This window comes from Callithrix jacchus, chromosome 12 (genome assembly GCF_049354715.1).
Source record: "Callithrix jacchus isolate 240 chromosome 12, calJac240_pri, whole genome shotgun sequence".
Lineage (NCBI taxonomy): Eukaryota > Metazoa > Chordata > Mammalia > Primates > Cebidae > Callithrix > Callithrix jacchus.
The window spans coordinates 21,037,992-21,065,532 of NC_133513.1; the positions used below are offsets into that span (position 1 = coordinate 21,037,992).

General features: G+C 42.1%; 1 protein-coding gene across 4 annotated transcripts in view; it reads left to right on the forward strand.

Moving 5' to 3' along the window:
* Positions 1-27,541, forward strand: part of VPS35L (VPS35 endosomal protein sorting factor like) — a 153,431-nt gene that overhangs the window by 68,754 nt on the left and 57,136 nt on the right. For all 4 annotated transcript variants that reach the window (XM_078344797.1, XM_035267100.3, XM_078344796.1 and 1 more), the window contains exons 14-23: positions 506-628; positions 10,092-10,138; positions 11,555-11,666; positions 12,484-12,600; positions 14,224-14,277; positions 17,317-17,397; positions 20,457-20,519; positions 22,723-22,808; positions 24,946-25,026; positions 27,434-27,497. In XM_078344797.1, coding sequence (XP_078200923.1) covers positions 506-628; positions 10,092-10,138; positions 11,555-11,666; positions 12,484-12,600; positions 14,224-14,277; positions 17,317-17,397; positions 20,457-20,519; positions 22,723-22,808; positions 24,946-25,026; positions 27,434-27,497 — 828 coding nt within the window. The remainder of the gene's footprint in view (positions 1-505; positions 629-10,091; positions 10,139-11,554; positions 11,667-12,483; positions 12,601-14,223; positions 14,278-17,316; positions 17,398-20,456; positions 20,520-22,722; positions 22,809-24,945; positions 25,027-27,433; positions 27,498-27,541) is intronic.

Here is a 27,541-nt window from a genome sequence, read left to right on the forward strand (position 1 = left end):
AAGAGAACACTGTCAGAATAGCTAATAGGTATAACAGTTCTATGATAGCAAATTCACAAAACCCGTTTGGTTTTCCAAGTTGAGAATGCCTTTAAGCTCTTTAAATGTGCAAGCTCTGAAAAAAATTACACTAGCTTCTGTTGGAGACAATTAAAATGTGTTGATTATACTGAAGAAGCAGAGAAAGTTAATATGCATGTGTTAACAGGAAACGTCTCCAGTCGATCAGCCTTGCTCCTTAGCATCTGCTGGCTCCATTTTTATCAGGTTCCTGCTTTCCACAATGCTTATTCCCAAAATGGCTCAGCTTGGTGATATGAGAAACTTTCTGCATGTTTTTATTCTTTCTTTCTTTTTTTTTAATTAAAAAAAAAAAAAAACTGAGAAACCAGGCTATTTCTCTCAGGGCCATCCACATGCTTACAAGTATGCATGGTCTGTGAGCTGTGTGTGTTTTGTTTGATTTTTCCCCTCCTTTTCTAATTGTTTGTTTGATCTCCTATAGATTCATGGGGATACGGTCCAGAACCAGCTGGTGGTCCAAGGAGTGGAGCTCCCATCGTACCTCCCCTTGTACCCGCCTGCCATGGACTGGATCTTCCAGTGCATCTCCTATCATGCCCCTGAGGTAACTGCCAGGTGGCTTCATTGTGACACTCACCTCCTGTCTGGTGACAGCCCCTGCACACTGTGCCCTTTAATGTAAACAGGACCCTTACATAACAGCGTCAGCAATGTCAGCACTAACCAGCCTTTATAGAGGGCTTGCCATGGTGGCTGGTTCTGTGCTAAGTGCTTTTCTGAATTTGTCTCATTTTAGCAACTGTGGGAGGGGAGTGTGGTGGCTCAGAGAGACCATATACCTAAGTGAGGTCACACAGCTAGAAAGCAGTTGGTGGCTGGGTGTGGTGGCTCATATCTATAATCCCAGCACTTTGCAAGGCCAAGATGGGAGGATCACTTGACTTTAGGAGTTTGAGACCAGCCTGGGCAACATAGCGAAGCTCTAGCTCTACAAAAAAAATACAAAAAATTAGCCAGGCATGGTGATATATACCTATAGACCCAGCTCCTCAGGAGGCTGAGATGGGAGGACCATTTAAGTCCCAGAGTTCAAGGCTGCAGTGAGCTGTGATTGTACTACTGTGCTCCAGCCTGAGTGACAGAGCAAGACATTACCTCATTAAAAAAGAAAAAAAAGAAGGTGGTTGGTGACTTGATACAAACCCATAGAATTGGGCTCCCTGGCCAACAAGCCTTATTGCCTCTTCACTTAGCTTCATATACCCCTTTTGTATTTATAATCAATAAAGTCTGTAGAGTAGGTATTTTACAGAAGGAAACTAAAACTCGGATGCTTAATTGCTTTTATAAGATTCTTTTTTTTTTTTTTTTTTGCCAGTTAAAGTATTGTCAGGAATCGAAGTGACATCAGAATCATAGCAGACGTATGTTTTTTTCTTTTCTAAGACTGAGAAGCAGTTTTTGTAGAACATGAAGACTAATAGGCTAGGCATCATGATCCATGCCTATAATCCCAGCACTTTTGGGAGGCTGAAGCGGGCAGATCACTTGAGGTCAGCAGTTCAAGACCAGCCTGGCTAGCATGGATATACAGGCATGTATCACCATTCTTGGCTAATTTTTTTTTTTATTTTTTTGAGATGGAGTCTTGCTCTGTCACCAGGCTGGAGTGCAGTGGTGTGATCTTGGCTCACTGCAACCTCTGTCTCCTTCCTGGGTTCAAGCAATTCCCCTGCCTCAGCCTCCCGAGGAGCTGGGACCATGCCACCATGCTGGGCTAATTTTTTGTATTTTAATAGAAACGCGGTTTCACCATGGCCAGTGTGGTCTTGATCTCCTGACCTCGTGATCCGCCCGCCTCAGCCTCCTAGAGTGCTAGGATTACAGGCATGAGCCACCGTGCCCGGCCATTTTTTGTATTTTTTTGTAGAGGTGGAGTTTCATTATGTTGCCCATGCCGATCTTATGTAGAGACCCCAGCTACTCAGGAGGCTGAGGCAGAGAATGGCTTGAACCTGGGAGGCAGAGGTTGCAGTAAGCCAAGATTACACCACTGTACTCCAGCCTGGGCGACAGAGCCTGGGGCTCAAAATAAAAAGAAGACTGTCTTGTGACATGTATCCATTGTTTTAAATCTGATTTCGCCTTTTGCTAAAATAAGAAACAAAAATAAGTGTTCTCATTTCACCACGTCAATTCTGCTTGTATGTTTCTGTCATTCAGTGGAATAGCAAGGGAACAGTCAAAAAAAAAAAAAAAGACTGAAGCTTTCCTTGTCTTTCTTTGATAGTTGAAAAGAGAGACTAACTACAAAACAAGGATACATAGAACAAAGCAAAGTTGAAAGACCTCTGCCTTTTCCTAGATGTTCAGATGACTTTAACCAAGCAATCCTACTTTTAAGAATTTATCCTGTAAGTAGGCAAGTGCATAAACATTGTAAACACACATGGACGCACACATGGTTTGTTCATGGTAATGCAAAATTGAAGGCAGGTATCAGAGAGGACTGGTTAAATTATGGTATATGCATCCAGTGGAACGTCATGGGGCCATTTATAATGACGGAGACTCCTGATGACTTGTACATATGACGTAAGGGTATTCATGGTATATGGCTGAGTGCAAAAAGACAGTTACACACGTTGCTGTGTGTGTTGTAAGTGGCAGTGTGGCCTAGTGTTCAGGTGTGGGCTCTGGAATTGCAGTGCCTGGGTCTGCGTCTCAGCTTCATTATAGCTGTTGTGATAGAGTATGGAGCAGATAACATTCCTAATCACTCTGAGCCTTCTTTCTTCATCTGTAAAATGGGAACAATATTAATAATTCCTGTTTTCTAGTCTGTTGCAAGGATGAAAGAAGTCACTGTATCTGTGGTGCTTAGAGTAGCACCTCACACATCTTAGTACTCGCAGACATGATTTTTATATCTGTGCGAGAGAGTTGGGAAGGAGAAATGACAGTACGTGACTGGAGTGTGAGATTTGGGGCTGTCTAACTTATTTTTATTGGCCCATCTGATTTTTTTCCTTTTTCCTTTGAGGCAGAGTCTGGCTCTGTCACCCAGTCTGGAGTGCACTGGTGCAATCTCGGCTCGCTTCAACCTCCACCTCCCAGGTTCAAATAATTCTCATATATCAGCCTCTTGAGTAGCTGGGACTACAGGCATGCACTGCCACACCCAGCTAATTTTTGTATTTTTATTAGAGACGTGATTTCACCATGTTGATCTCGTGCTGATCTTGAACTCCTGGCCTCAAGTGATCTGCCTGCCTTGGCCTCCCAGAGTGCTGGGATCACAGACACAAGCCAGCACACCCGGCCGCCCATCTCTGTTTTCTAACTTTTCCACAAGTATGCACTGCTTCCATTTTTAATTTTTGAGATTCTAAATTAAGAGAAAAACAGGGACATCTTGTACTTCAGGTGAATGGTCTGGTGAGACTATTCCGTTAAGTAAATTGATTTTAATCAAGCCAGTATAAAGGGAAGATTGAAATTTTGCTGCCAGTTCTCTATGATCCTCAGCATAGTTTCAGCAACTACATGCTGTCCTTGCTTCTGGGAAAGGAACCATGAAATTGACTCTTTCCTTGCTATTCCATTGAATGACGGAAACATACAAGCAGGACTGACGTGGTGAAATGAGAACGCTTATTTTTTCTTCTTCTTTTAGCAAAAAGCAAAATCAGATTAAAAATAAAAGGTACATGTCACAAGGCAGTCGTCTTTTATTTTAAGCCCCAGTCATCTCAAAGGATGACAGAAGCTGGGAATAGAGCTTTCCTGGGAGTAAGCTCTAGGAAATCATTATTGCACTAGAATAAGTGATTAAAAAATTAGGTCACCTGAATAACAATAAACTGATTCTTGGGTACATTTAAATAAGGAACATGCAGTGTCTTGTTAAAAAAAATATATAATCATTTTCAAACTGTAGAAGAATTGATGTTGGTATGGAAGGTGGTGTTAAAGGTGCATGTGGGCTGGGCACAGTGGCTCATGCCTATAATCCCAGCACTTTGGGAGGCCGAGGTGGGTGGATCACGAAGTTAAGAGATCGAGACCATCCTGGTCAACATGGTGAAACTCTGTCTCTACTAAAAATACAAAAATTAACTGGTCATTGTGGCACACGCCTGTAGTCAGCTACTCGGGAGGCTGAGGCAGGAGAATTGCTTGAACCCAGGAGGCAGAGGTTATGGTGAGCTGAGATCGCGCCATTGCACTCCAGTCTGGGTAACAAGAGCGAAACACCATCTCAAAAAAGAAAAAAAAGAGTGCATGTGACAGTTTGATGCCTAAAAGCTCTTTCATAGTGGCTGCCGAGTCACCTGCAGAGTAGAGCTGTGTGTATCCCTTAGAGGACTTCAAAATAGGGAATGGTAAAGCTCAGCTGCAGCAGTTGGTAATATACAGGGCAGGTGGATGAGAGGGAAAGGAGACATACCTTTAGTTGTGAATACCTGATCTCTAGAATTTCAAATCAAAATTGAAATCCGAGGTTAAAAAAAAAAATCAAGGTATGTCTTAGTTCATTCAGGCTGCCATAACAAGACACCATAGAAAGTTTAAATCACACATGCATCTTTGACCTGACTTATTCTCTCTTTTCTTGTATGTTCGAAGTGGGTAAATAATAGAAATAACGTAATCTGGAGATCCCGTAAAAAATTCAACAGTTAAATATGGTTGCGGTTCTCCAACTCCATATATGTTGGTAAAATGACACTGAATTAGACACAAAGGCATATTCTTCTTCCCCCCAAAAAGATGCATGTAAAACCTGGTGAAATTGTCTAGCTAGTTGTCTTATACCAGTGTCAATTTCCTAGCTTTAATAATGCATTATAGTTATATAAGTGGGAGAAGCTGGGTGCTGGGTACCCAGGCCTTCTCTCTACTGTTTTTTTCAATTACTGATGAGTCCATAACTAATTCAAAATAAAAAGTCTTAAAAATCCTTCAATTGGGATGAATACACCATTCTCCATGATGTCATTATGTATTGCATGCCTGTATCTAAACATCTCATTTTCCCATAAATATATACATTTACTATGTACCCACAAAAAATAAAAATTAGGCCAGGTGTGGTGGCACATGCCTGTAATCCCAGAACTTTGGGAGGCCAAGGCGGGCAGATCAGTTGAGGTCAGGAGTTGAAAACCAGCCTGGCCTACATGGGGAATCCCTGTGTACTAAAAGTACAAAAATTAGCTGAGTGTGGTAGCATGTGCCTGTAATTGCAGCTACTCAGGAGGCTGAGGCAGGAGGATTACTTGAATCTGGGAGGTGGAGGTTGCAGTGAGCCAAGGTTGTGCCACGGCACTCCAGCCTGGGCAACAGAGCAAGACTCTGTCTCAAAAAAAGAATGAATAAATAAAAATAAATAATTAAAAATTAAACAGAAAACAAAAACATCTGTCAGAGGCAGTTTGAAAAATTATGTTATATCCATGGCATGGATTCCTCAGCCATTATAAAGAGTGAAGTAGATTTGTGTAATAACATGGAGAAGAGAGGGCCATTTAGATTCTCCATTTAAATATTCTCCAGCCCAATATTGATAAAAGTATCCTATTGTGTAGAAATTCCATTGTGTAAAAACAAAACTAGATTTCTGTAATAATATGTGTCCATAAGGCCTAGGCAGAGTTCTAGATAAGAACATCAGAGTTCTAGATAAACACCAAAGTGTTGACAGTAGCAATTTCGAGGACCTGGAGATTGGGAGGGGGCCTTTCACATCTTTCTTGATGCATGTCAGTGTTGCTGAAACGTTTGTCTATAAAGCATTTCCTATTTTTACAGTGTTTAGAAAAACAATGAAATGTTACATAAATAAGTGGCTTGCAGGGCCAACAACAATAACAAAAGCCGGCACAGCAAGCAAATGCCTACCCATGAATCTTCAAAGTTCTGGTGTGTGTGAAAATGAAAGAAATATGCTGAGCTGCTAGTATTTCAGTGGTTGAGCCCAGCCAAAAGGCTTGTTTCGATCTCAGTCTGCTTTGAGCAGTTCATCGTGTTCTTGCCAAAGATAATCAATTCTGTCACTTCTCAGAAGGGAGAAAAATCAGTAACTTCCAGCAGCCCTGTGTAGGGATCCATAACATTTGGCTCTCTGGACACTTACATGTGTTCCTAAATTCCTTTATGACAACAGAGCGTTTGGTTTTTTAAAGTTATATTCTTGGATGCATTTTTAGTACATTCATCTTTTGTGATACAGGGAACTTTTTAAGCATTTATCTTGTCTTAGTGGTAAGAATCTTCTGTCCATATGTTGGGATTTGCCCTAGTTAATCTTTCCAGAATTGGTGGGACAGGAGATCTCATTCATGTGTATGTGTATGTGTGCGTGTGTGTGTGCACGTGCACGTGCATGTAAATGAGATAGAGTAAACCTCACGAAGGTATGTGTTTCTGTCTGTTTTCCTCCCCATCTTATCTTCAGTGTCTGGAACAGGGGCTGGTATAGTCATCCCTTGATATACTCAGGGGATTGATTCTGGTATCTCCATGCATATATCTTTTTTTTTTTGAGACAGAGCCTTGCTCTGTCACCCAGGCTGAAGTGCAATGGCCTGATCTCCACTAACTACAATCTCTGCCTCCTGGGTTCAAGCGATTCTCCTGCCTCAGCCTCCTAAGTAGCTGGGACTACAGGTGTACCACCATGTCTGCCTAATTTTTGTATTTTTAGTGAGATGGGGTCTCATCATGTTGGCCAGGCTGGTCTTGAAATCCTGACCTCAGGTGATCCACCCACCTTGGTCTCCCAGACTGCTGGGATTACAAGTGTGAGCCACTATACCTAGCGTCCACATATATTAATATCCATGCATACTCAAGTTCCCGCAGTCAGCCTTGTGGAACCCATGTATACTTGAGTTTGGTATCTCACAAATACTGTATTTTCAATCTGCATATGGTTGAAAAGAATCCGTGTATAAGTCGACCCATGCAGCTCAAAACCATGTTATTCAAGTGTCAACGGTATACGAAAGTTGCTCATTAGGTAGGTGTTGAATGATTATTTCTGTGTATTAGGGAGTATCAGTGTGATGATTACACAGAATTTCTCTTTTCCTTTCTTAGCCTTTTCTGAAGGCAACTTTGCTATTGGTCTTTAAGAATGACTTTTCAAATTTAAATACCCAAGAGTGGGTTAGGGAAGCCATTTATGATGTGGTCAATTGTTTCTCCAGCTAGGATGCTTTTGGCTGCAAGGGACAAACACCTAACTAGTCTGACCTCCACATTTAATTCCACTTGTCCTCCTCCACAACAAGTGCAGGCTCTAGCGTGGGCAGCTTCTGTCCATCTTTATGCTCTGCTGTCCCTGATTATTAGCAGGGTGGGTACAGCCATTTCAGGCATCACATCCAGAGGTGACAGCATTCAGGGAATCTTTGATTCTTGGGTCCTTGTTAAGAACAGGAAACCTTTCTCCAAATCCCCCAGAGACCTCCCATCCTGTCTCAGCAGGTAGAAATGGGTCATAGGCAAGGGGAACGAGACCCGCTATGATTGGTTTGGACCTGTATTAGTCTGCTTGGGCTTCCACAACAAAATACCACAGACTAGGAGCTTTAAAATTTTTTTTTAGAGATGGGGTTTCGCCATGTTGCCCAGGCTGGTCTGGAGCTCAAGCCGTTTGTCCCTATCAGCCTCCCAAAATGCTGGGATTACAGGCATGAGCCACCATGCCTACCAGGTCTTTTTTTTTTTTTTTTTTGGTGACAGGGTCTCACTCTGATACTCAGGCTGGACTGCAGTGGCATAATCATAGCTCACCGCAGCCTTGACCTTCTGGGCTCAAGTGATCCTCCCACCTCAGCCTCCTGAGTAGCTGGGATCACAGACACATACCAACACACCCAGCTATTTTTTTAAAAAGTTTTATGGCTGGGCATGGTGACTCATGCCTCTAATTTCAGCACTTTGGGAGGCTGAGGCGGGCAAATCATCTGAGGTCAGGAGTTCAAGACCAGCATGGCCAACATGTTGAAACCGCATCTCTATTAAAAATGCAAAGATTAGCCAGGTGTGGTGGCACTCCTGTAATAACCCTGCTACTCGGGAGGCTAAGGCAGGAAAATTACTTGAACCCGGGAGGTGGAGGTTGCAGTGAGCCAAGTTTGTGCCACTGCACTCCAGCCTGGGCAACAGAGCAAGACTTCGTCTCAAAAAAAAAAAAAAAAAAAAAAAGGCCTGGCGCTGTGGCTAACACCTGTAATCTCAGCACTTTGGGAGGCCGAGGAGGGCAGGTTATCTGAGGTCAAGAGTTCAAGACCAACCTTGGCCGACATGGTGAAACCCTGTCTCTACTAAAAATACAAAAATAAATTAGCCAGGCATGATGGCACATGCCTGTAGTTCCAGCTACTCAGGAGGCTGAGGTAGGACAATTGCTTGAACCCGGGAGGTGGAGGTTGCAGTGAGCTGAGATTGTGCCACTGCACTCCAGCCTGGACGACAGAGCAAGACTCTGTCATAAAAATGATTTTTAAAAAATTTATGTAGAGATGGAATTGCACTATATTGGCCAGGCTGGTGTTGAATTCCTGGGCTCAAGTGATCCTCCCACCCCAGCCTCCCTAAATCCTGTGATTGCCGGCATGAGCCACTACCCCTGGCCTGCACAAATCCCATTTCTACCACTTATTAGGAATTGGCTTAACCTATCTGAGCTTTGGCTTTTTCATCTGTAAAATGGGGTTAATGTTCCATGGGTCTCACAAGGACATGGTGAAGAGTAAGGGAGTAAAGGGAAATAAAGGACTTAGCCCAAAACCTGGGCAGTGCTCAGTGTCCTGTAATTACCTCTGGTCCTAGGCTTGACCTTCCCCAAACCACTGCCCTAAGTGATCCTTCTTCCATTGATTTTCTTCAAAACAGGAGCTCTTTTAAAGATATGTAATTTCTTAAGATAGCTCCAAAGCCATTAACAGTATTCCAGTAAGTTGAGGAAAAAAAATCTACTTCCTCTGGGTGGAAAAAAATAGGCTTCAGACTGTGTTGGAGAAGAAATGTGTCAAAGAACGTGGCCTTTGACCCCAGCCTGTCCAGGTTCATGTCTGGCTGCATCACTAACTCTGCGACCTTGGGTGAAAAATGTTGCTATTCGTGGCTTCATTTTTCATCTGTGAAGTGGGAGAATAGGGCCCCTGCTTTACGGTTGGTTGTGAGAGGTAAGATTGTGAGGGCAAAGTGGTTCTCACTGTGGCTGCTGGGCATTAAGCTCTGGCCCAGTATTTGTTGTTCATATTACTAATGGCACCCTGGGCACCTCCTGAAATAGGGAAGAATGTGGGATAAGAGAAGAGGTGGGGAGCAAAGTAATTGTCATTCTCACTTGAGCCCTGGCATGCAGGAGTTATTGCCCATCCTGTAGTGACCTGGCAGATGGGATGGTACCACTTGTAGCCTTCCAATAAGGACAAGGAGATCCAGGTCCAACAGAGTCGACAATTCTCCTTACATCTCACTGTTGGTAGTTGGTGAGACTGGATTTGAATTCAAGTGTGCCTTATGCCAGGGCCCCAGCTTCTGTTGATTGATTGATTGACTGATTGAGACAGGGTCTCCTTCTATCGCCCAGGTTGAAGTGCAGTGGCACGATATCAGCTCATAGCAGCCTCTACCTCCTGGGTTCAAGTGATTCTCATGCCTCAGCCCTCTGAGTAGCTGAGATTACAGGTACCCACCACCACACCTGGCTAATTTTTGTGTTTTTAGTAGAGACCGGGTTTCACCATATTGGCCAGACTAGTTTCGAACTTTTGACCTCAAGTGATGTACCAACCTTGGCCTTCCAAAATGCTGGAATTACAGGTGCGAGCCACCATGCCTGGCCCCCAGCTTCTATTTATTACACTAAATGCCGTGAAAGTGAATTTTTTCCTCCCCCAGCCTCCCCATTCCTGTCAGACACTGAGAATTATCTTAATGGACATGCAGCTACGTTTATTTTAGAGTGTGACTTTGGAAATCTCTTAGAAATAGTACTTTAGCTCCTCCAACCTGATTTTTAATTATTGTTATTTTTAACATAATAGGCTCTGCTGACCGAGATGATGGAAAGGTGTAAGAAACTAGGAAACAAGTAAGTATTTTCAGATTCGAAAGCATGAGTTTGAAAATGGCATTGGCTGCTGTTTTTGAGCTTGGCCTGCTTTCCTGGGCATGAGCTGAAGAGAGAGAAGCAGGATCATGTGGAGGTTTAGAATGCTAGAGTCCAGTTGCCTGGCCTCAGACCTTGGCTCTGTTCCATCTTAGCCTTGTAATCTTGGGCTGCTTACTTGACCTCTCTGTGCCTCTGTCACCTCACCTGTAAAACAGGTATAATAATAGTTCTTTCTGACCAAGTATGGTGGCTTATGCCTGTAATCCCAGCACTTTGGGAGGCTGAGGCATGTAGATCATCTGAGGTCAGGAGTTCGAGACCAGCCTAGCCAACATGGCAAAACCCCGTCTCTACTAAAAATACAAAAAATTAGCTGGGCATGGTGGCGCGTGCCTGTAATCCCAGCTACTCAGGAGGCTGAGGCAGGAGAATTGCCTGAACCCAGGAGGCGGAGGTTGCGGTGAGCCGAGATTGCGCCATTGCACTCCAGCCTGGGTAACAAGAGCGAAAACTCCGTCTCAAAAAAAAAAAAAAAAAAAGAAATCTCTTGCATAAACTGGCCAGACACGATGGCTCATGCCTGTAATCCCAACACTTTGGAAGTGGGAGACTGAGGTAGGTGGATCACCTGAGGTCAGGAGTTTGAGACTAGCCTGGCCAACATGATGAAACCTCATCTCTACTAAAAATAGAAAAATTAGCCAGGCATGGTAGCATGTGTCTGCAATCTCAGCTACTCAGGAGGATGAGGCAGGAGAATCACTTGAACCTGGGCGGTGGAGGTTGCAGTGAGCTAAGATCATGACACTGCACTCCACTCTGGGCAACAAAGTGAGACTCTGTCTCCCAAAAAAAAAAAAAAAAAAACTTGCACAAATAATGTGGATATATATTTACAACATGGATCAATATTGTTACTTAATGTTTAGTCTTATTAGTGCACCAGCTTATTGAAGGCTTGCTCTTCTTCTCCTTTTTTTTTTCTTTTTTTAATTGTACTTTAGGTTCTGGGGTACTTGTGCAGATCGTGCAGGGTTGTTTGCTGCCTCCATCCCCCCATTACCTATATCTGGCATTTCTCCCCATGTTATGCCTCTCTACCCTCTTGACTCTTCTTCTTAAATGAGCTGGTTCACTTGCTGATCTGTATGTCTGTCCACTCTGCCATCTATCATCTACCCATCTAAACATGCAGTGAATTCAACATTTACTGAGTTGCACATATATACAGGACACTGTGTCAGTCTCCACAGTTTACCTTTTTACTCTGGTCTTTTTTTTTCCCCCAACTCTACCACTGAAGAGCTATTACTCATTATTCCAATATATATCCAAAGATTAAAGCAACTTTCATTGAGGAGAAGCTAGGCTGACTTGGGGATCTGTTTCTTGCAGTGCTTTGCTGTTGAATTCCGTGATGTCTGCTTTCCGGGCTGAGTTCATCGCCACAAGGTCTATGGATTTCATCGGCATGATTAAAGAGTGTGATGAATCTGGTTTCCCCAAGGTAGGCTCTTGACTTCATGCTTAGAAGTCACAAGTATGTGGTATGTATCCAATAGCTCTTGAAGGCAGCCCGGTATTGGAAACAGTGTGGGCCTGCAGGAACGTAGGCGAAGGCTCTGTTTCTGAGGAATGCAATGAAAGTTGAGTTAGAGATTGGGATTGTCAGATACCATGTGATTGCTATGCTTCAGACCCCCATGAGCCCTAAATCCATCAAATTAACTCACTATGAAGGATTTAAGAAAGACTTTGGTCTAACATATTTAAGACAATATCAGGCTGGGCACGGCCATTCATGTTTATAATCCCAGCACTTGGAAGGCTGGGGCAGTAGGATCACTTGAGGCCAGGAGTTGGAGCCCAGCCAGGACAACAAAGCAAGACCTCATCTCTACAAAAAATCAAAAATTAGCTGGGTGTGGTGGTGTATACCTGTAGTCCCAGCTACTTGAGAGGCTAAGGTGGGAGAATCGCTTGGAGCCCAGGAGGTCAAGGCTGCAGTGAGCCATGATTATGTCAAGAAGCCTGGTGACAGAGTAAGACTCTGTCCCAAAACAAACAAAATAATATATCTTCATTATTAATGAAAAACTTTGTCCAGTGGAATATTATATCCCCAAATTAGACCAATAGATGGAGCTATCTCTGTTGTGAGCTTCCCTATGTAGCTGGGACAGATATATGGTAGAACTTTAGAAGGAGGTTGTTGGAAGATAAGCCCCAAGAAGGATTAAACGTTACAACCTTTTCTTTTCTTTAAGCTTCAGGTAACTTTGATTTAAAATTTCCATAATGTGATGGTTTGACATTTTTCTTAGCATCTCCTTTTTCGATCACTGGGGTTAAACTTGGCCTTGGCTGATCCTCCTGAGAGTGACCGACTTCAGATTCTCAACGAAGCTTGGAAAGTTATCACTAAGCTGAAGAATCCACAGGTAGGTGGGCTTTTTTTTTGTTTTTGAGATGGAGTCTCACTCTGTTGCCCAGGCCAGAGTGCAGTGGTGCCATCTTGGCTCACTGCAACATTCGCCTCCTGGGTTCAAGCAATTCTCCTGCCTCATTCTTCTGAGTAGCTGGGATTACAGGTGTGTGCCACCATGCCTGGCTAATTTTTGTATTTTTAGTAGAGATGGGGTTTCACCATGTTGGCCAGACTGTCTGAAATATCTACCCACCTCAGCCTCTCAGAATGCTGGGATTATAGATTACACACTGACGTAAGCCACTGTGCCCAGCCTGCCATTTAAACTTTAAATTAACTGCTTTTTGTCCAACTTTTGCCATCTACTCTTTTTAAAAAATTACCCTTTCAGGCTGAACATGGTGGCTCACACCTGTAATCCCAGCACTTTTGGAGGCTGAGGCAGGAGGATTGCTTGAGGCTGGGAGTTTGAGACCAGCCTAGACAACACACCAAGACCCCTGTCTCTATTTGAACTGAAAAATAATCTTTTCATTATTTATATTTTTTTTCTCTAAAGAAATCTGTTTCTTACATTGTCTACCTGTAATGGAGAACAGATAACATTAAAAATATAATTTCTGGTTGGGCATGGTGACTCCAGCCGGTACAGTTTCTCACACCTGTAATCCCAGCACTTTGGGAGGTTGAACCAGGCAGATCATGAGATCAGGAGATCAAGACCATCCTGGCTAACATGGTGAAACCCCATCTCTACTAAAAATACAAAAACTTAGCTGGGTGTGCTGGCACGCACCTGTAGTCCCAGCTACTTAGGAGGCTCAGGCAGGAGGATCACTTGAACCCAGGAGGTGGAGGTTGCAGTGAGCCAACATTGTGCCACTGCACTCTAGCCTGGGTGACAGAGAGACTTTGTCTCAAAAAAAAAAAAAAAAAGATGGAATTTCTGGATTTTTTTTTTTTTTTTTTAAATTCAGTTCTTACAGCCTCAAGATATGCTAAAAGTGTAACGTTACATGATCATACATTCAGCACTTCCATGAAAAATGAAACTTGGGGCTGGGCGCAGTGGCTCGCGCCTGTAATCCCAGCACTTTGGGAGGCTGAGGTGAGTGGATCACGACGTCAAGAGATTGAGACCATTCTGGCCAACATGATGAAACCCTATCTCTACTAAAAATACAGCAATTATCTGAGCATGGTGGCGCATGCCTATAGTCCAAGCTAACTCGGGAGGCTGAGGCAGGAGAATCACTTGAACCCAGGAGGCGCAGGTTGCAGCGAGCCGAGATCATGCCACTGCACTCCAGCCTGGTGACAGAGCAAGACTTGGTCTCTAAATTAATTAATTAATTAATTAACCTTAAAAAAAATGCATACAGTTACAGATATTCGAAACTATAAAAGATCACTTAACTTTATAGTGGGCATCCAAAATGTAACAGTTGGTAAGGTTTAGGTTTGAAAATATGGTTAGTAGGAAATTCCTAAAATAAAGATCCGCCTTTAAGCCAGTAATTAGCAAAAGGAAATTCCAGTTTCTGACCATTAAATGGAGCCAGCTGAGGCCTCCTGTTTGCTGTAAGGCAAACTATGTTGTACTTAACATTAAGATGTTTTCCTTTTTTCTTTGTAGGACTACATTAATTGTGCCGAAGTGTGGGTAGAATACACCTGCAAGCATTTCACGGTATGTGTGACTGTGGTATTGTTTTTGAAAGAATTATATTTTTTCATGTTTGTAATGGTGAATTAGTCTAGTTCAGGCATTGAGGCATTTTACAATGGTAATTGCTCTTATAATTCATAAAAATTACATTATAATAAAGCGTAATGGAGCACTAATATGTGTACTGTAACAACCTGTTCCATGCTTAAAGTTTGGGAAATGCAGCACTATATAAAGTTAAACTGTTTTTGTTTTTGTTTTTTTTAACCATAGGCTACCTTAGATGCTTATATGCTAAAATGCATTGCGACTGTACATTGGAGCCTAGTAAGCAGTGTTTCCCATGCAATTTGACTGACGCGTAATTTTTTTCCTAAGCAAATATTTCTTTCCTTAGACATAGACTAGAACCACAATTAGAGGAATACTGGGCGTGTCAAAGAGTGGAGACTTCAGAAGGAGATAGAAGTAGGTTCAAAACCCATTGCTAGAGTAATTTGTTTATTTTAAGCAAGTCCTAAAAATTGAAGTATAACATTGCTATGGTATGAACGTCTGTGTCCTCCCAAAATTCATGTGTTGAAATCCTAGCCTTCAAGGTGATGGTATTAGAAGGTGGAGCCTTTGGGAAGAGATTAGGTCATGAGGGCAGAGTCCTTATGAATGGGATTAATGCCCTTTTAATAAAAGAAACCCACTAGCCTGGCCAACATAGTGAAACTCTATCTCTACTAAAAATACAAAAAAAAAAAAAAAAAAAAGAAAAGTTAGCCAGGTGTGGTAACACATGGCTATAGTCCTAGCTACCCAGGAGGTGGAGGCAGGAGAATCGCTTGAATGTGGGAGGCAGAGGACGCAGTGAGCGAGGGTCGCACTGTTAAACTCCAGCCTGGGCAACAGAGCGAGACTGTCTCAAAACAATAATGATAATAATAACGATAAAAGATGCCCAGTGGAGCTTACTGACCCCTTCCATCCCGTGAGGACATGGGGAGAAGATGCCGTTTATGAGGAATGGGTCCTCACTAGCCACCAAATCTACCTTGATCGTGGACTTCCCAGCCTCCAGAAATGTGAGAATTAAATTTCTGTTGTTTACAAGATTCGTGGTTTATGGTATTTTGGTGGAAGCCCAAACAGACTAAGCCAAGCACACATGCTAAAAAGTGCATGTATCATAAGTTTGCTGCTCAGTGAATTTTCACAAGGTACGACCGTGTAATCACCATCCAGAGTAAGAAATAAGAAATAACTGACCCCACAGAACCCCCCAGAACTGCCCCTCCCCATCACAACTCAGCCCTTGGGGAGGTGAAGATAGACACCATCCTGGCCTCTAACACCAAAATTGGTTTTGTCTCGTTTTTGAGCATTAGGTAAATGTTGATCCATTGATTTTTGTTTTTATCCTATTTTTATTTTACACTTTATTGTGGAAATTTAAAGCATACTCACTCCCTTGTACCCATCAATCGGGAGTTATCAACTTACAACAAATCTTGTTTGACTTGTATCATTACTGTGTTTCCCAACCCCTGGAATATTTTGAAGCATATCTCAGACATTGTATCATTTCATCTGTCAATATTTCAGCACATCCATAAAAATATGAGGATTCCATTGATTGATTGATTGACAGTCAGCATCTCACTCTGTTGCCCAGACTGGAGTGCAGTGGGTGTGATCGTGACTCACTGCAGCCTTGACCTCCTGGGCTCGGGTGATCCTCCTGCCTCAGCTTCCCGAGTAGCTGGGACTACAGGCACACACCAGCACACCTGGCTAAATTTTGTTTTACTTGTAAAGATGAGGTGTGTCTATATTGCCCAGGTTGGAGGGTCCCTTCCTTAAACCAAATCTAAATATATTATTCTAAGGAAGTAAGTTACTAACTTTTTTTTTTTCTGCTCTTATGGTGGAAATTTGTTCAATACTAATTTTTTTTTTCTTTCTTGAGACGGAGTCTTGCTGTGTCACCCAGGCTGGAGTCCTGTGGCATGACCTCGGCTCACTGCCACCTCCACCTCCTGGGTTCAAGCAATTCTCCTGCCTCAGGCTCTTGATTAGCTGGGACTACAGGCACATGCTACCATGCCCAGCTAATTTTAATTATTTTTGGTACAGACAGGGTTTCCCTGTGTTGGCCAGGCTGGTCTTGAACTCCTAACCTCAAGCAATCTGCCCACCTTGGCCTCCCAAAGTGCTGGGATTACAGGCGTGAGCCACCAAGCCCAGCCGAGTTGCTAATCATTTAATATCATAAATGCCAGTCAGTATTCTGATTTCCCCAATTTTCTCATTCTTTTTAAGTTTATTTGTTGAAATCTGGTTGAAAATAAGGCTTCTAAATTGCAATAGGCATTTTAGGATACTTCTGATATGTAAATTCTCTCTCAATCTGTCTTCTCCTCTCCTGCCCCTTTCTTTCCCTGTAATTTATTTGTTGAAGAAATTGGGTCTTTTGTCCTGTAGAGTTGCAGAGACTGGATTTTTTCCCATTGCATCTTTGTGATGGTGTCTATTGTGCTCTTCTGCCTTTAGTATTTCCTGTAAATCAGCAATTAATTACAGAGACTTAAAAGCCATTCTTAGCTTGTGGGTCGTATTAAAACAGGCACTGGGCTGTATTGGGCTGCAGTTAGCTGACCCTGGCTATAGGTGACAAAAGTGAACAGTGAGCAGTTAGGTCAGACGGCTTGTAAGGGGGAGTCTGTACTCTTCCCACAGTGCTTTGCTGTTCTCTTTGCAGGCACTTGAGGGAGGGCCTGGGACAGGCAGGCAGAAAGAGGGGTGGCTGATTTGACCACCACTCAGGGAAAGCAGGGGCCGTGTAAAGCCCTGGAACCTTTGAGAACAGCGTTTAGTCCTGACTTGGTGTGGGGCTATGGTACTGGACCAGGTGATGTAAGTGGGATTTCCTCCCTTCTGTTATTTTGAGCAGAATATTCGATTTCCTGGAAGATGTGTGATGTATTCTGAATACGCTAGTCCTTTCCCCCAGGAACATCAGGGACTGCCATTCAGTGTCTAATACAGGTTTCGTTCCTTTTCCTCTCTTAGAAACGAGAGGTGAATACCGTTTTGGCAGATGTCATCAAGCACATGACTCCAGATCGTGCATTTGAAGATTCCTATCCCCAGGTAACATTTGCATTTCTCATTTCAACATTCTTAGGAATTTTGTTCTATTGAATTAAATAGGCACAGGCCGGGAGCAGTGGCTCACGCCTGTAATCCCAGCACTTTGGGAGGCCAAGGGTGAGGCTCATGATGTCAGGAGATTGAGACCATCCTGACTAACATGGTGAAGCCCCATCTCTACTAAAAATAAAAAAAATTAACCAGGAGTGCTGGCACGTGCCTGTAGTCCCAGCTACTCAGGAGGCTGAGGCAGGAGAATCGCTGGAACCTGGGAGACGGAGGTTACAGTGAGCTGAGATCGCGCCACTGCACTCTAGCCTGGGTGACAGCAAGACTGCCTCAAAATAAATAAATAGATAGATAGATAGATAGATAGATGCCTCAAAATAAATAAATAAATAAATAGATAGATAGATAGATGCCTCAAAATAAATAGATAGATAGATAGATACACAAACAGACAGACAGACAGACAGACAGATAGGCATGTTAAAGGCAGATAATCCTGTGTTTGAATCCTAGCTCTGCCATATCCTGTCTGTGTGGCCTTTGATCAGTTACTGAACCTTGTTGTGCCCCAGTTTTCTCACCTGTGACATGGGACAGTAATAGTGCTACTCTGAGAGTTACTGCAGGGATGAAGTGAAGCTCTCACACAGTGGCCTGGCACGTGATAAATGCTGAATAAGCATTGTCATCATTGTTGTCACCAGTAAATAAATTCTATTTTTAGTTAAATCAACTTTTTCTTTTTCTTTTTTTGAGACAGGGTCTCGCTCAGTCACGAAGGCTGGAGTGCAGTGATGTGATCACCTCTTAGCACAGCCTCAACCTCCTGTGCTTAAGTGATCCACCTATCTTAGCCTCCCAAGTAACTGGGACTACAGGTATGTGCCACCATGCCCAGCTAATTTTTTTTTTTTTTTTTGGTATTTTTATAGAGATGGGATCTTCCCATGTGGCCGAGGCTGGTCTCAAACTCCTGGGTCCAAGCAATCTGCCTACCTTGGCCTTCCCAAGTGCTGGGATTACAGGTGTGAGCCACCATGCTTGGCCATAAATCAGCTTCTTATGTGGAAATAAATTTAAGATTATTGGAAAGTTAAAGCTCAAAGAATTCCTATTATTCTTTACCAAAATTCACTATCTATTAATACTTCTCCACATATGCTTTACTGTTCACCCATATACATGTATACATGTATGTGTGTACATTTTTTTCACTATTTGTTTATAAGTTGCATACACTATGTCACATTTTGCTTCTGAAGAGTTCAGTGTGGCCAGGTGTGGTGGCTCATACCTTAATCCCAGCACTTTGGGAGGCCAAGGAGGGCAGATCACTTGAGTCCAGTAGTTCAAGACCAGTGTGGACGATATGGTGAAACTCCATCTCTACAAAGAATATAAAAATTAGCTGGCATGGTGGTGCACACTGATAGTCCCATCTACCTGGGATGGTACAGTGGGAGGATCACTTGAGCCTTGGGGGCCAAGGTTGCAGTGAGCACTCCAGCCTGGGTGAGAGAGACAGACACGGTCTCAAAAAAAACCCACTGATGGGAACATGTGAAAAGGGTATAAGAGTAGCTTGAGGCTGGGCACAGTGGCTCACACCTATAATCCCAGCTACTCAGGAGGTTGAGGCAGGAGAATCCCTTGAACCCCGGAGGTGGAGGTTGTAATCAGCCGAGATTGTGCCACTGCACTCCAGCCTGGGCGACAGAGCCAGACTCCATCTCAAAAGAAAAAAAAAAGAGCATCTTGAAGGGGCTCTCACTGGCTCCCAATTTGAGTATCAAATGAAATTAGGACAGTAATGGATTATAGCCCATTGAGTAAAATAGGAATCCAAGAGTCCATCCTTATGATGAATAGATAAATAGATGAGCAGATTGAGAAATGTGAAAAAAATTGTAGAATGGGAAAATCACCATTTTGCAGCTATCACAGTAAAGACAAGAATTGTCTTCCTTTAAATAAGAATTTAGGAGGCCGAGGCAGGAGAATTGCTTGAATTTAGGAGCGTATAATAGTTTCTGTGCTTCAGAAACTAGTTTAACCAGACAGCATTGCCTTGGAGCATTGTTCATGATGACGTTTTGAAGTCCTTTATTAGTGTTTTGCTTGACTGACCTAGTAAGCTGCCTAATTATGAAATGGGCACATAATGTTCTTCATGTTCTGTTTTTAGAACATGAGAGATTTTCTTTGGAAATTATTGAAACAGCAGGTTTTTTTTAAGTGTAAACAAATTGTCAGTAAATTTTCTTGATAGTAACCAGGAGTAGGGAGTTCTATTTTATTTAGAAACATCATCCTTGGTTCTTCTGGACCTTTCAGTCTGGAGTGTGCATCTCAGGGTGGGGGCGGTAACCATCAGTATCTGGGCATTTTTGAGGCAGACCTCATAGACTATACCGCCATCCCTGGGTAATACTTTGGCCTTTGACTCTACCAGCGAACTCTGTCCAGATCCTCTCCAGTGAAGTAATCAAGACACACAGGGCCACGATAGATGAGCTAGAATAGGGATTGGCCAACTACAGCCCATAGGCTGTATATAGCCTGACACTTGTTCTTGTGAATAAAGTTTTATTGGCACAGATTCCTTTAATGCACGTTCATTTAATATTGGCAATGGCTGCTTTTGCACTAAAATAGTGTAGTTGTGGTGGACTGTAGGATGTTTGTAGAAAAAGTTTGCCCACTATTCAAGGAATAACAATGGGGTGGGCACTGTACTTAGCACTTTCCTTGAATCATTCCATTGAGTCCCTACTGCTTTGACCTTCAGTTCACAGATGAGAAGGCTGAGACTGAGACTGAAGGACTACAAAGTAGGATGTTCAGAGTCACTGGGGCAAACTTAGACTGAGACAGAACCTACCCCAAGCTCAGTTCACCATTTGTTGTCAAACAATTCAGGCTTACCTTATTGTAGTTGTAATTAAAAAAAAAAAAAAAAAATTAAGGTTTTCAGGAGAGACTGTGAACCAGAAATAAATTTTTAAAAATAAAGGTTTTAAAAGTAAGATTTTTATCTGTTTGTTTTACAGCTTCAGTTAATAATTAAGAAAGTTATTGCCTACTTCCATGACTTCTCAGTTCTTTTCTCAGTGGTAAGTAGCATTTCTTAATTATCTTTGGAAATTTGCACCTGGATCAGAGGTTCTCATTTTCTCAGTAATGTTTTCATGGTGCCCGAGGCCAAAAGTAATGTTCAGCAGTTCCTTTTATAAAGTAGTTTGGTCTGATTAACTTAAGTATTTATGTCCTAACAACTTAAGCAGTATTTGAAAACATAATGCACTAAAACTGAAAAAAAAATATTATTTCTGTTTCATTCCTTACTTAAAATGGGATATGTGCTCTGTGGGGCATCACACACCTTCTCCAACCTTCCAGACACTTTGGACAGCCGCCTCTTCCTTTGCTCTTCCACAGTGATTTTCACAGGGCACTTGCTTTTTCATCACACAGCCTAATGTTGAAACTACGAAATACATTGAGCTAGTAGTTGTTTCAGTGTCTGACAATTGAGATTTACCATGATTCCCTCAAAAATTTAAAATATCCTGCAATGTGTGTTTGAGTTTGCTCAGTGCCCTGGGCAAGTAGGAATCTAGGTTATTCTCTGTATAATAACATTCTCTGTCTCTTCCTTTGCTTCCCTCTCCCAGGTTCCATTTACATATGCTCACAGATTGTAAGATTTTTGATTTTAATCATAGCAGCTAATATTTATTGGACATATACCACACTCCAAGCACTGTGCTGGGACTTTACATGCATTGCCTCTCATCAGCTTCATACCATCAAAGGGAAGTAGGAGTTATTACTGTAGTCCTGCCTTCTTATCCAAGGGGGATATATTCCAAGACCACCAGGAGATGCCCGAAACTGCAGATAGTACTGAGTCCTATGTGTACTATGTTCTATCCTATGAATACATACCTACGCTACTCTTGCACTTTAGGGCCATTATTAAGTAAAATAAATGTTCTTTGAACAAAAGCACTGCGATACCCTGAGTCAATCCAGTGACCAAGACAGCTACTAAATGACTAACAATTGGATAGCATCTACATGTGGAGACGCTGGACAGAGGGATGACTCACAACCTGGGCAGGACAGAGCAGTATAGCAGGAGATTTCATCACATCACTCTGAGCAACATAGAATTTAAAATGAATGAGTCTGGGCATGGTGGCTCATGCCTGTAATTCCAGCACTGTCAGAGGCAGGTAGATCACTTGAGACCACCAGTTCCAGACCAGCCTGGCCAATGTGGTGAAACCCCATCTCTACTAAAAATACAAAAAATTAGCCAGGTGTGGTGGTGCGTGCCTATAGTCCCAGCTACCTGGGGGAGGCTGAGGCAGGAGAATTGTTTGGCAGAGGCAGAGGTTGCAGTGAGCTGAGATTGCACCAGTGCACTTGAGCCTGGGCAACAGAGCGAGACTCTGTCTCAAACAAATAAAATACAATAAAAATAAAATGAATGAATTCCTGATTTCTAGAATTTTCTCTTGAATATTTTCAGATGGCTATTAACCGAGGGTAACTGAAACTATGGAAAACAAAATCGCAGATAGGAAGCAACTGTTGTATTCCCACTTTACAGATAAGAAAACTGATGCAGGAAGAGATAGCCACACAATCACCAAGGTTGGGAGTGAGAGCCAGGCAGTCCAATTTAGAGGCCATCTCTGAACATCTGTACTCTGGTTCTTCTTCCATTGCTCATCAATCTAATCATAAAAGACTGAAGTCTGCCTTGCATTTTGCTGCTCGGAAAAGCCTATGGTTGTCAAAGGTTGCCCGGATGGCTCACCAAATTGTTAACTGGTCCCAGCACCAATCCCTGGAATGCATATAAGTTGTTTTAATAGTAACAGTCTTTTATTTTGGTTCACTGCAACCTCTACCTCCTAAATTCAAGCAATTCTCCTGCCTCAGCCTCCCAAGTAGCTGGGACTACAGGCATGCACCATCATGCCTGGCTGATTTTTGTGTTTTTAGTAGAGACGGGGTTTCACCATGTTGGCCAGGCTGGTGTCAAACTCCTGGCCTCAAGTGATCCACCCTCCTTGGCCTCCCAAAGTGCTGGGATTATAGGTGTGAGCCACTGTGCCCAGGCCCATAACAGCCTTTTCAAAGCCCAGTCAGGCCCTCTCTCTGATTTCAGGAGTCCTCCTCTGACCCAGCTCAGAGAGTAAACCTCTGTTCTGCTTTTTTTGACCTCCACAGAAAAAGAGCCCACACATTCCTTCTTCCAATAACGTGTGTCATTTGCATATAGAGTGCTTGTTTTATTTATAGGAAAAATTTCTGCCGTTTCTGGACATGTTCCAAAAAGAGAGCGTGCGGGTGGAGGTTTGCAAATGCATCATGGAAGCCTTTATCAAGTGAGTGCAACACCATGCGTGGAAGCCTTGATTCTTTGTGCCCTTGTGAATGAAACCTGTTGAGAAAAAAATCAATTCTTGCACCTTGAAGCCTAATGACCTGTACGTATTTCATACAGAAAACCACACTGGAAGGAAAGCCACATTAAAATCAGGAGTTATGATAAAAGTTTGTAATACCTGTTTAAGAAGACAGACTAGCAGGTGTTATGAGCCTGGCCAGCAGCTCCATTTTACTTTGATAAGGTTTTTAGAAGGAGCAGTCTTTTGCTAAATTCCCTTGAGAGTAACATTTTTAAGGATAAAAATCAGGGCGTACATACTTAGCACGGCACTGGTGCTAGAACGGTTTGCATCTTCATTGTTTAGTTATGTGGCTAATTTGTGATCAGTTTTCCAATTTAGCTCTTTAGCAAAAAAGAAAAATAATTAAATTTAGTTCTTTTCATTTTTCGGATTAAGCTTGTGTTTCCCAAAACTGCCCTACTGCTGGTGCTACATGAAATAATTTTAAGGTTCTATGTGGAAAAAATGTGTTTTTTTGTTTTTGTTTTGCGACAGGGTCTCATTCTGTCATCCAGGCTGGAGTGCAGTGGCACAATTACGGTTCACTGCAGCCTCAACCTCCTCACACGCAGATGATCCTCCCGCCTCAGCCTCCTGGGTAGCTGGGACTACAGATGTGTGCCACCACAACCCAGCTGATTTTTGTATTTTTTGTAGAGATTGGGTCTGTCTTTGTTGCCCCCAGGCTGTTCTTGATCTCCTGGGCTCAAGCCATCCGCCCACCTCAGCCTTTCAAAGTACTGGGATTATAGGTATGAGCCACCTCACCTAGCTAGGGTTTTATTTTTATTTATTTTTATTTTTGTTTTTGAGGCAGAGTCCTGCTCTGTCACCCAAGCTGGAGTGAAGTGGCACAATCTCGGCTTACTGCAACCTCTGCCTCCTGGGTTCAAGCAATTCTCCTGCCTTAGCCTCCTGAGTAGTTGAGATTACAGGTGCCCACCTCCACACCTGGCTCATTTTTTTTGTATTTTCAGTAGAGATGGGTTTCACCATGGTGGCCAGGCCGGTCTCAAACTCCTGACCTCAGGTGATCTGCTCCTGTGGCCTCCCAAAGTGCTGGGATTATAGGCATGAGCCAGTGCACCTGGCTTTTTATTTTTAAAGTTATATATTGATTTTAAATGTATTAGGCAGTGTATAACTAGTTTATTTAATGTAATTTGATGTATATTTTTTAGGACAAGGTTAAGTAAAAAAAAAAAGCTAAAGTTACTTTATTAAACACACAGGAATAGTTCAGTGTGGAAAATTGAATTTGATCAGCTCAAATGTTTTACACTTTTCTTGTCATCTTTCTAAAAGATTAATTTCTTCCTTAGGATTAATATTAATTCCTAATTAATATGCTTGGAATAAAAATACCTAATTTACTTACCTAAAGATTTGTTATAAGAGTTTGTCCTCTTACATTATGTGAAAAACCAAATGAATACTTTTGCCTGGCAAAATGTACCTATTAAGAACACAGTGACAGGTTGTGAGCAGCTTCAGAAGGTACGAGAAGCCTAGTAAAAGAAACAAACTAGGTTTGCCCTTAGCCTGCCTGGTTTAGGAAAGGGAACAGTTTTCCCATGATTTTGCAGATAGGAGAAGTTAGCATGTGTGTAGACGAGCGAACTTGTTATTTAAAGAATTCTGGGCCAGGCACAGTGGCTAATGCCTGTAATCCCAGCACTTTGGGAGGCTTAGGCAGCGGGTCACCTGAGGCCAGGAGTTCAAGACCAGGCTGCCCAACATGGTGAAACCCTGTGTCTACCAAAAATATGAAAATTAGCTGGACTCCTTTAGTCCCAGCTACTCAGGAGGCTGAGGCAGGAGATCACTTGAACCCAGGAGGCAGAAGCTGCAGTGAGCTGAGGTCACACCACTGCACTCCAGCCGGGGCAACAGAGTGAGACTCTGTCTCAAAAGTTAAAAAAAATTATGAGACAACCAGAATGTGGCTCATTACTGGTAAACCAGGCTGGGCTAAATGCCAGCTGGATAACTTGCTGCTTTTCAATTGTGTACAGTGGATGAGAATTGAATCAGGAAATAGCTTTGACTTTTATCTTTAAATGTCTCCTAGGCATCAGCAAGAGCCCACCAAGGACCCAGTCATTTTGAATGCCCTTTTGCACGTTTGCAAGACCATGCATGACTCCGTGAAGTAAGCCATACTTAGAGTTGAAATGTAACATGGATTGGGTCTTAATGCCACCTAATAGAACATTAGGGAATGACTGTTTTAAGCTGCCACTGTGAATAATATTACTTTATTGGGTATATTAAGATTCTTGCTAATGAGGACATTCCAGTCCAGGAGAGGAAGAAGGGTGAGGATAACCTTCCTGAGAAAGCAACGTGGCAGATGTTGTTAGAAAGAAATTTTTGTTATGGGTAAAAAGCTGGTTTCATTCAAGTGAACTCAAACTCCTTGTCTCTCGGAGATTTCTGAAAGCAGCAGATAGTATAATAATGAGCTCACTCATCCAGTAACATAGCCTTTCAGTTTTATCTCTTTATTAGCCAATTATTTGAAATTCAAATGAAACTGACTTTATTTCCTCGGTATACTTGAGGCCGAGACCTAACCACAGGCGTTACCTTTCAGTCAAAGACGGAATAATCACTGCTTTGCTTTCTGGTTTTTGTTTATTTTTTAAATATGTTTTCATTTGACTGTGCTTAGGGTAATTCCTCCTTATTTGTGGCTGAAATTTTAGTCCCCAAGAATTTTTAAACACAGCAGCTTGACTTACTGGAAAATGTTATAAGAATGGAGAAAAATTGTTTTGGAACTTAACCATCAACAAGATGAATTATATTTCTTCTTTGTTTTCTCTGCATTTTAGAATCTTTACTTTTATGATTCTTTGTGCTTTCAAATTCATGGGTAGTTATGAAAATCAAAGTGTCCAGACATTTATAAAAATAGAACCGGTAGATTTTAGTTGGACAAAAATAGAAATAAAGACACAAAAAGCATCCAGAAAGGCACTTAGATTCATGAGATATTGGGTTTTGGCTTAAGTGAGATAGGTTGATTTCTCTCTCAAAATTATGCATAGTACACAGACCAGAAGGTAGGGGTTGGGCAGCCGTTCTTTCAAACTTCATCCAGAGACCCAGGTTATTTCTGTCTTAGTGTTGTGCCAATCTATTTGGGGTATTGTCTTTGTCTTCTTCCTAGAAGCTGATCTGTCTCGACCATGTTCATGTTTCAGCCTGTGGGCACTGGGGAACAGCAGCTTTCTCTTAGGGACAAAGTTGGGAAGGCTCACGCATCACTTGTGTTCACATCCCATTGTCCAGAATGGTCCCATGGCCCTCCCTAGCTGGGAAGGAGGCTGGGGAATGTTGTTCTAAGAACAAAGTGGGGCCAGGTGCACTGTCTCATGCCTGTAATCCCAGCACTTTAGGAGGCTGAGACAGGTGGATCACCTGAGGTCAGGAGTTTGAGATTAGTCTGACCAACATGGTGAAACCCCATCTCTACTTTAAAAAAAAAAAAATTAGCTGGGCATAGTGGCACATGCCTGTAATCCCAGCTACTTGGGAGACTGAGGCAGGAGAATTGCTTGAACCTGGGAAGTGGTGGTTGCAGTGAGCCAAGATTACGCCATTCAACTCTATCTAGCCTGGGCAACAAGAGCGAAACTCCATCTCAAAAAAAAAAACAAAAAACCACACACACAAAAAAAACAAAGTGGGCATTCCTATTGGAGGACAGTGGCCAATCTTTGCTAAAACATTTTCCCTAGGAACAAGCAAAAACCTTGATTCTGTTTTCTCTGGGCCCTTAAAATTTTTTTTTTAAATAGATTTGGGAAACTATTGATAGGCCTTCATAAGTATAATCAAAACTATAATGATTTGACTTTTTAAATTTATATTTGTGTTAAATTTCCTATTAAATATAAGCAACTAAGACCTGAGATTTACTTTATGATGTATCAAAAAAATAAGACAGATTGATGGATGGAGAGGGAAATAGATAATTATGTGGTAAAGCAAGTAAAATGGTGATAGCAGGATCTCGGTGGGTATATGAGTGTTTACTGGAAAATTCGTTCAACTTTGCTGTACATTGGAAATATTTGTTTCCTTTTGGGGGAGAACGGGGTCTCATCGTGTTGCCCAGACTGGTCTCCAACTCCTAGGCTCAAACAAACCTGCTACCTCTGCCTTCCTAAGTGCTGAGATTACAGTTATGAACTAGCACATCCCGCTGGAAATTTTTTGTAATAAAATATTAAGTGAAATTTCCCTGAAATACAAAATTTGACATTAGACCTTGCTGCCCAAGTTCCAAAGAAGTGAAAGTTACCTTTTCTTTTCTTATTAATAAATATATCTTGAGAACAGCATCTTTGAGGGAGATGAGAAACACATTTAAATTGTGTTAATCATGATTATGTATTTTTATCAAAGAAAAATAGCCTGTTGGGAGTTTTTTAAATCTAGAAAATGCAAAATATTCTTACCTGTTAAATTACTTACCCCTTGTGTATTTTTTTCTTTAGAAACTTTGATCTATTACCTCAGTGTTAATTATGTACAATTATTGATTTTAGTGCACTCACTCTTGAGGATGAGAAAAGAATGCTGTCATATTTGATTAATGGATTTATAAAAATGGTAAGTATTAGGGAAGAAGTTTCGATGCACTTGAAAGTGTGATG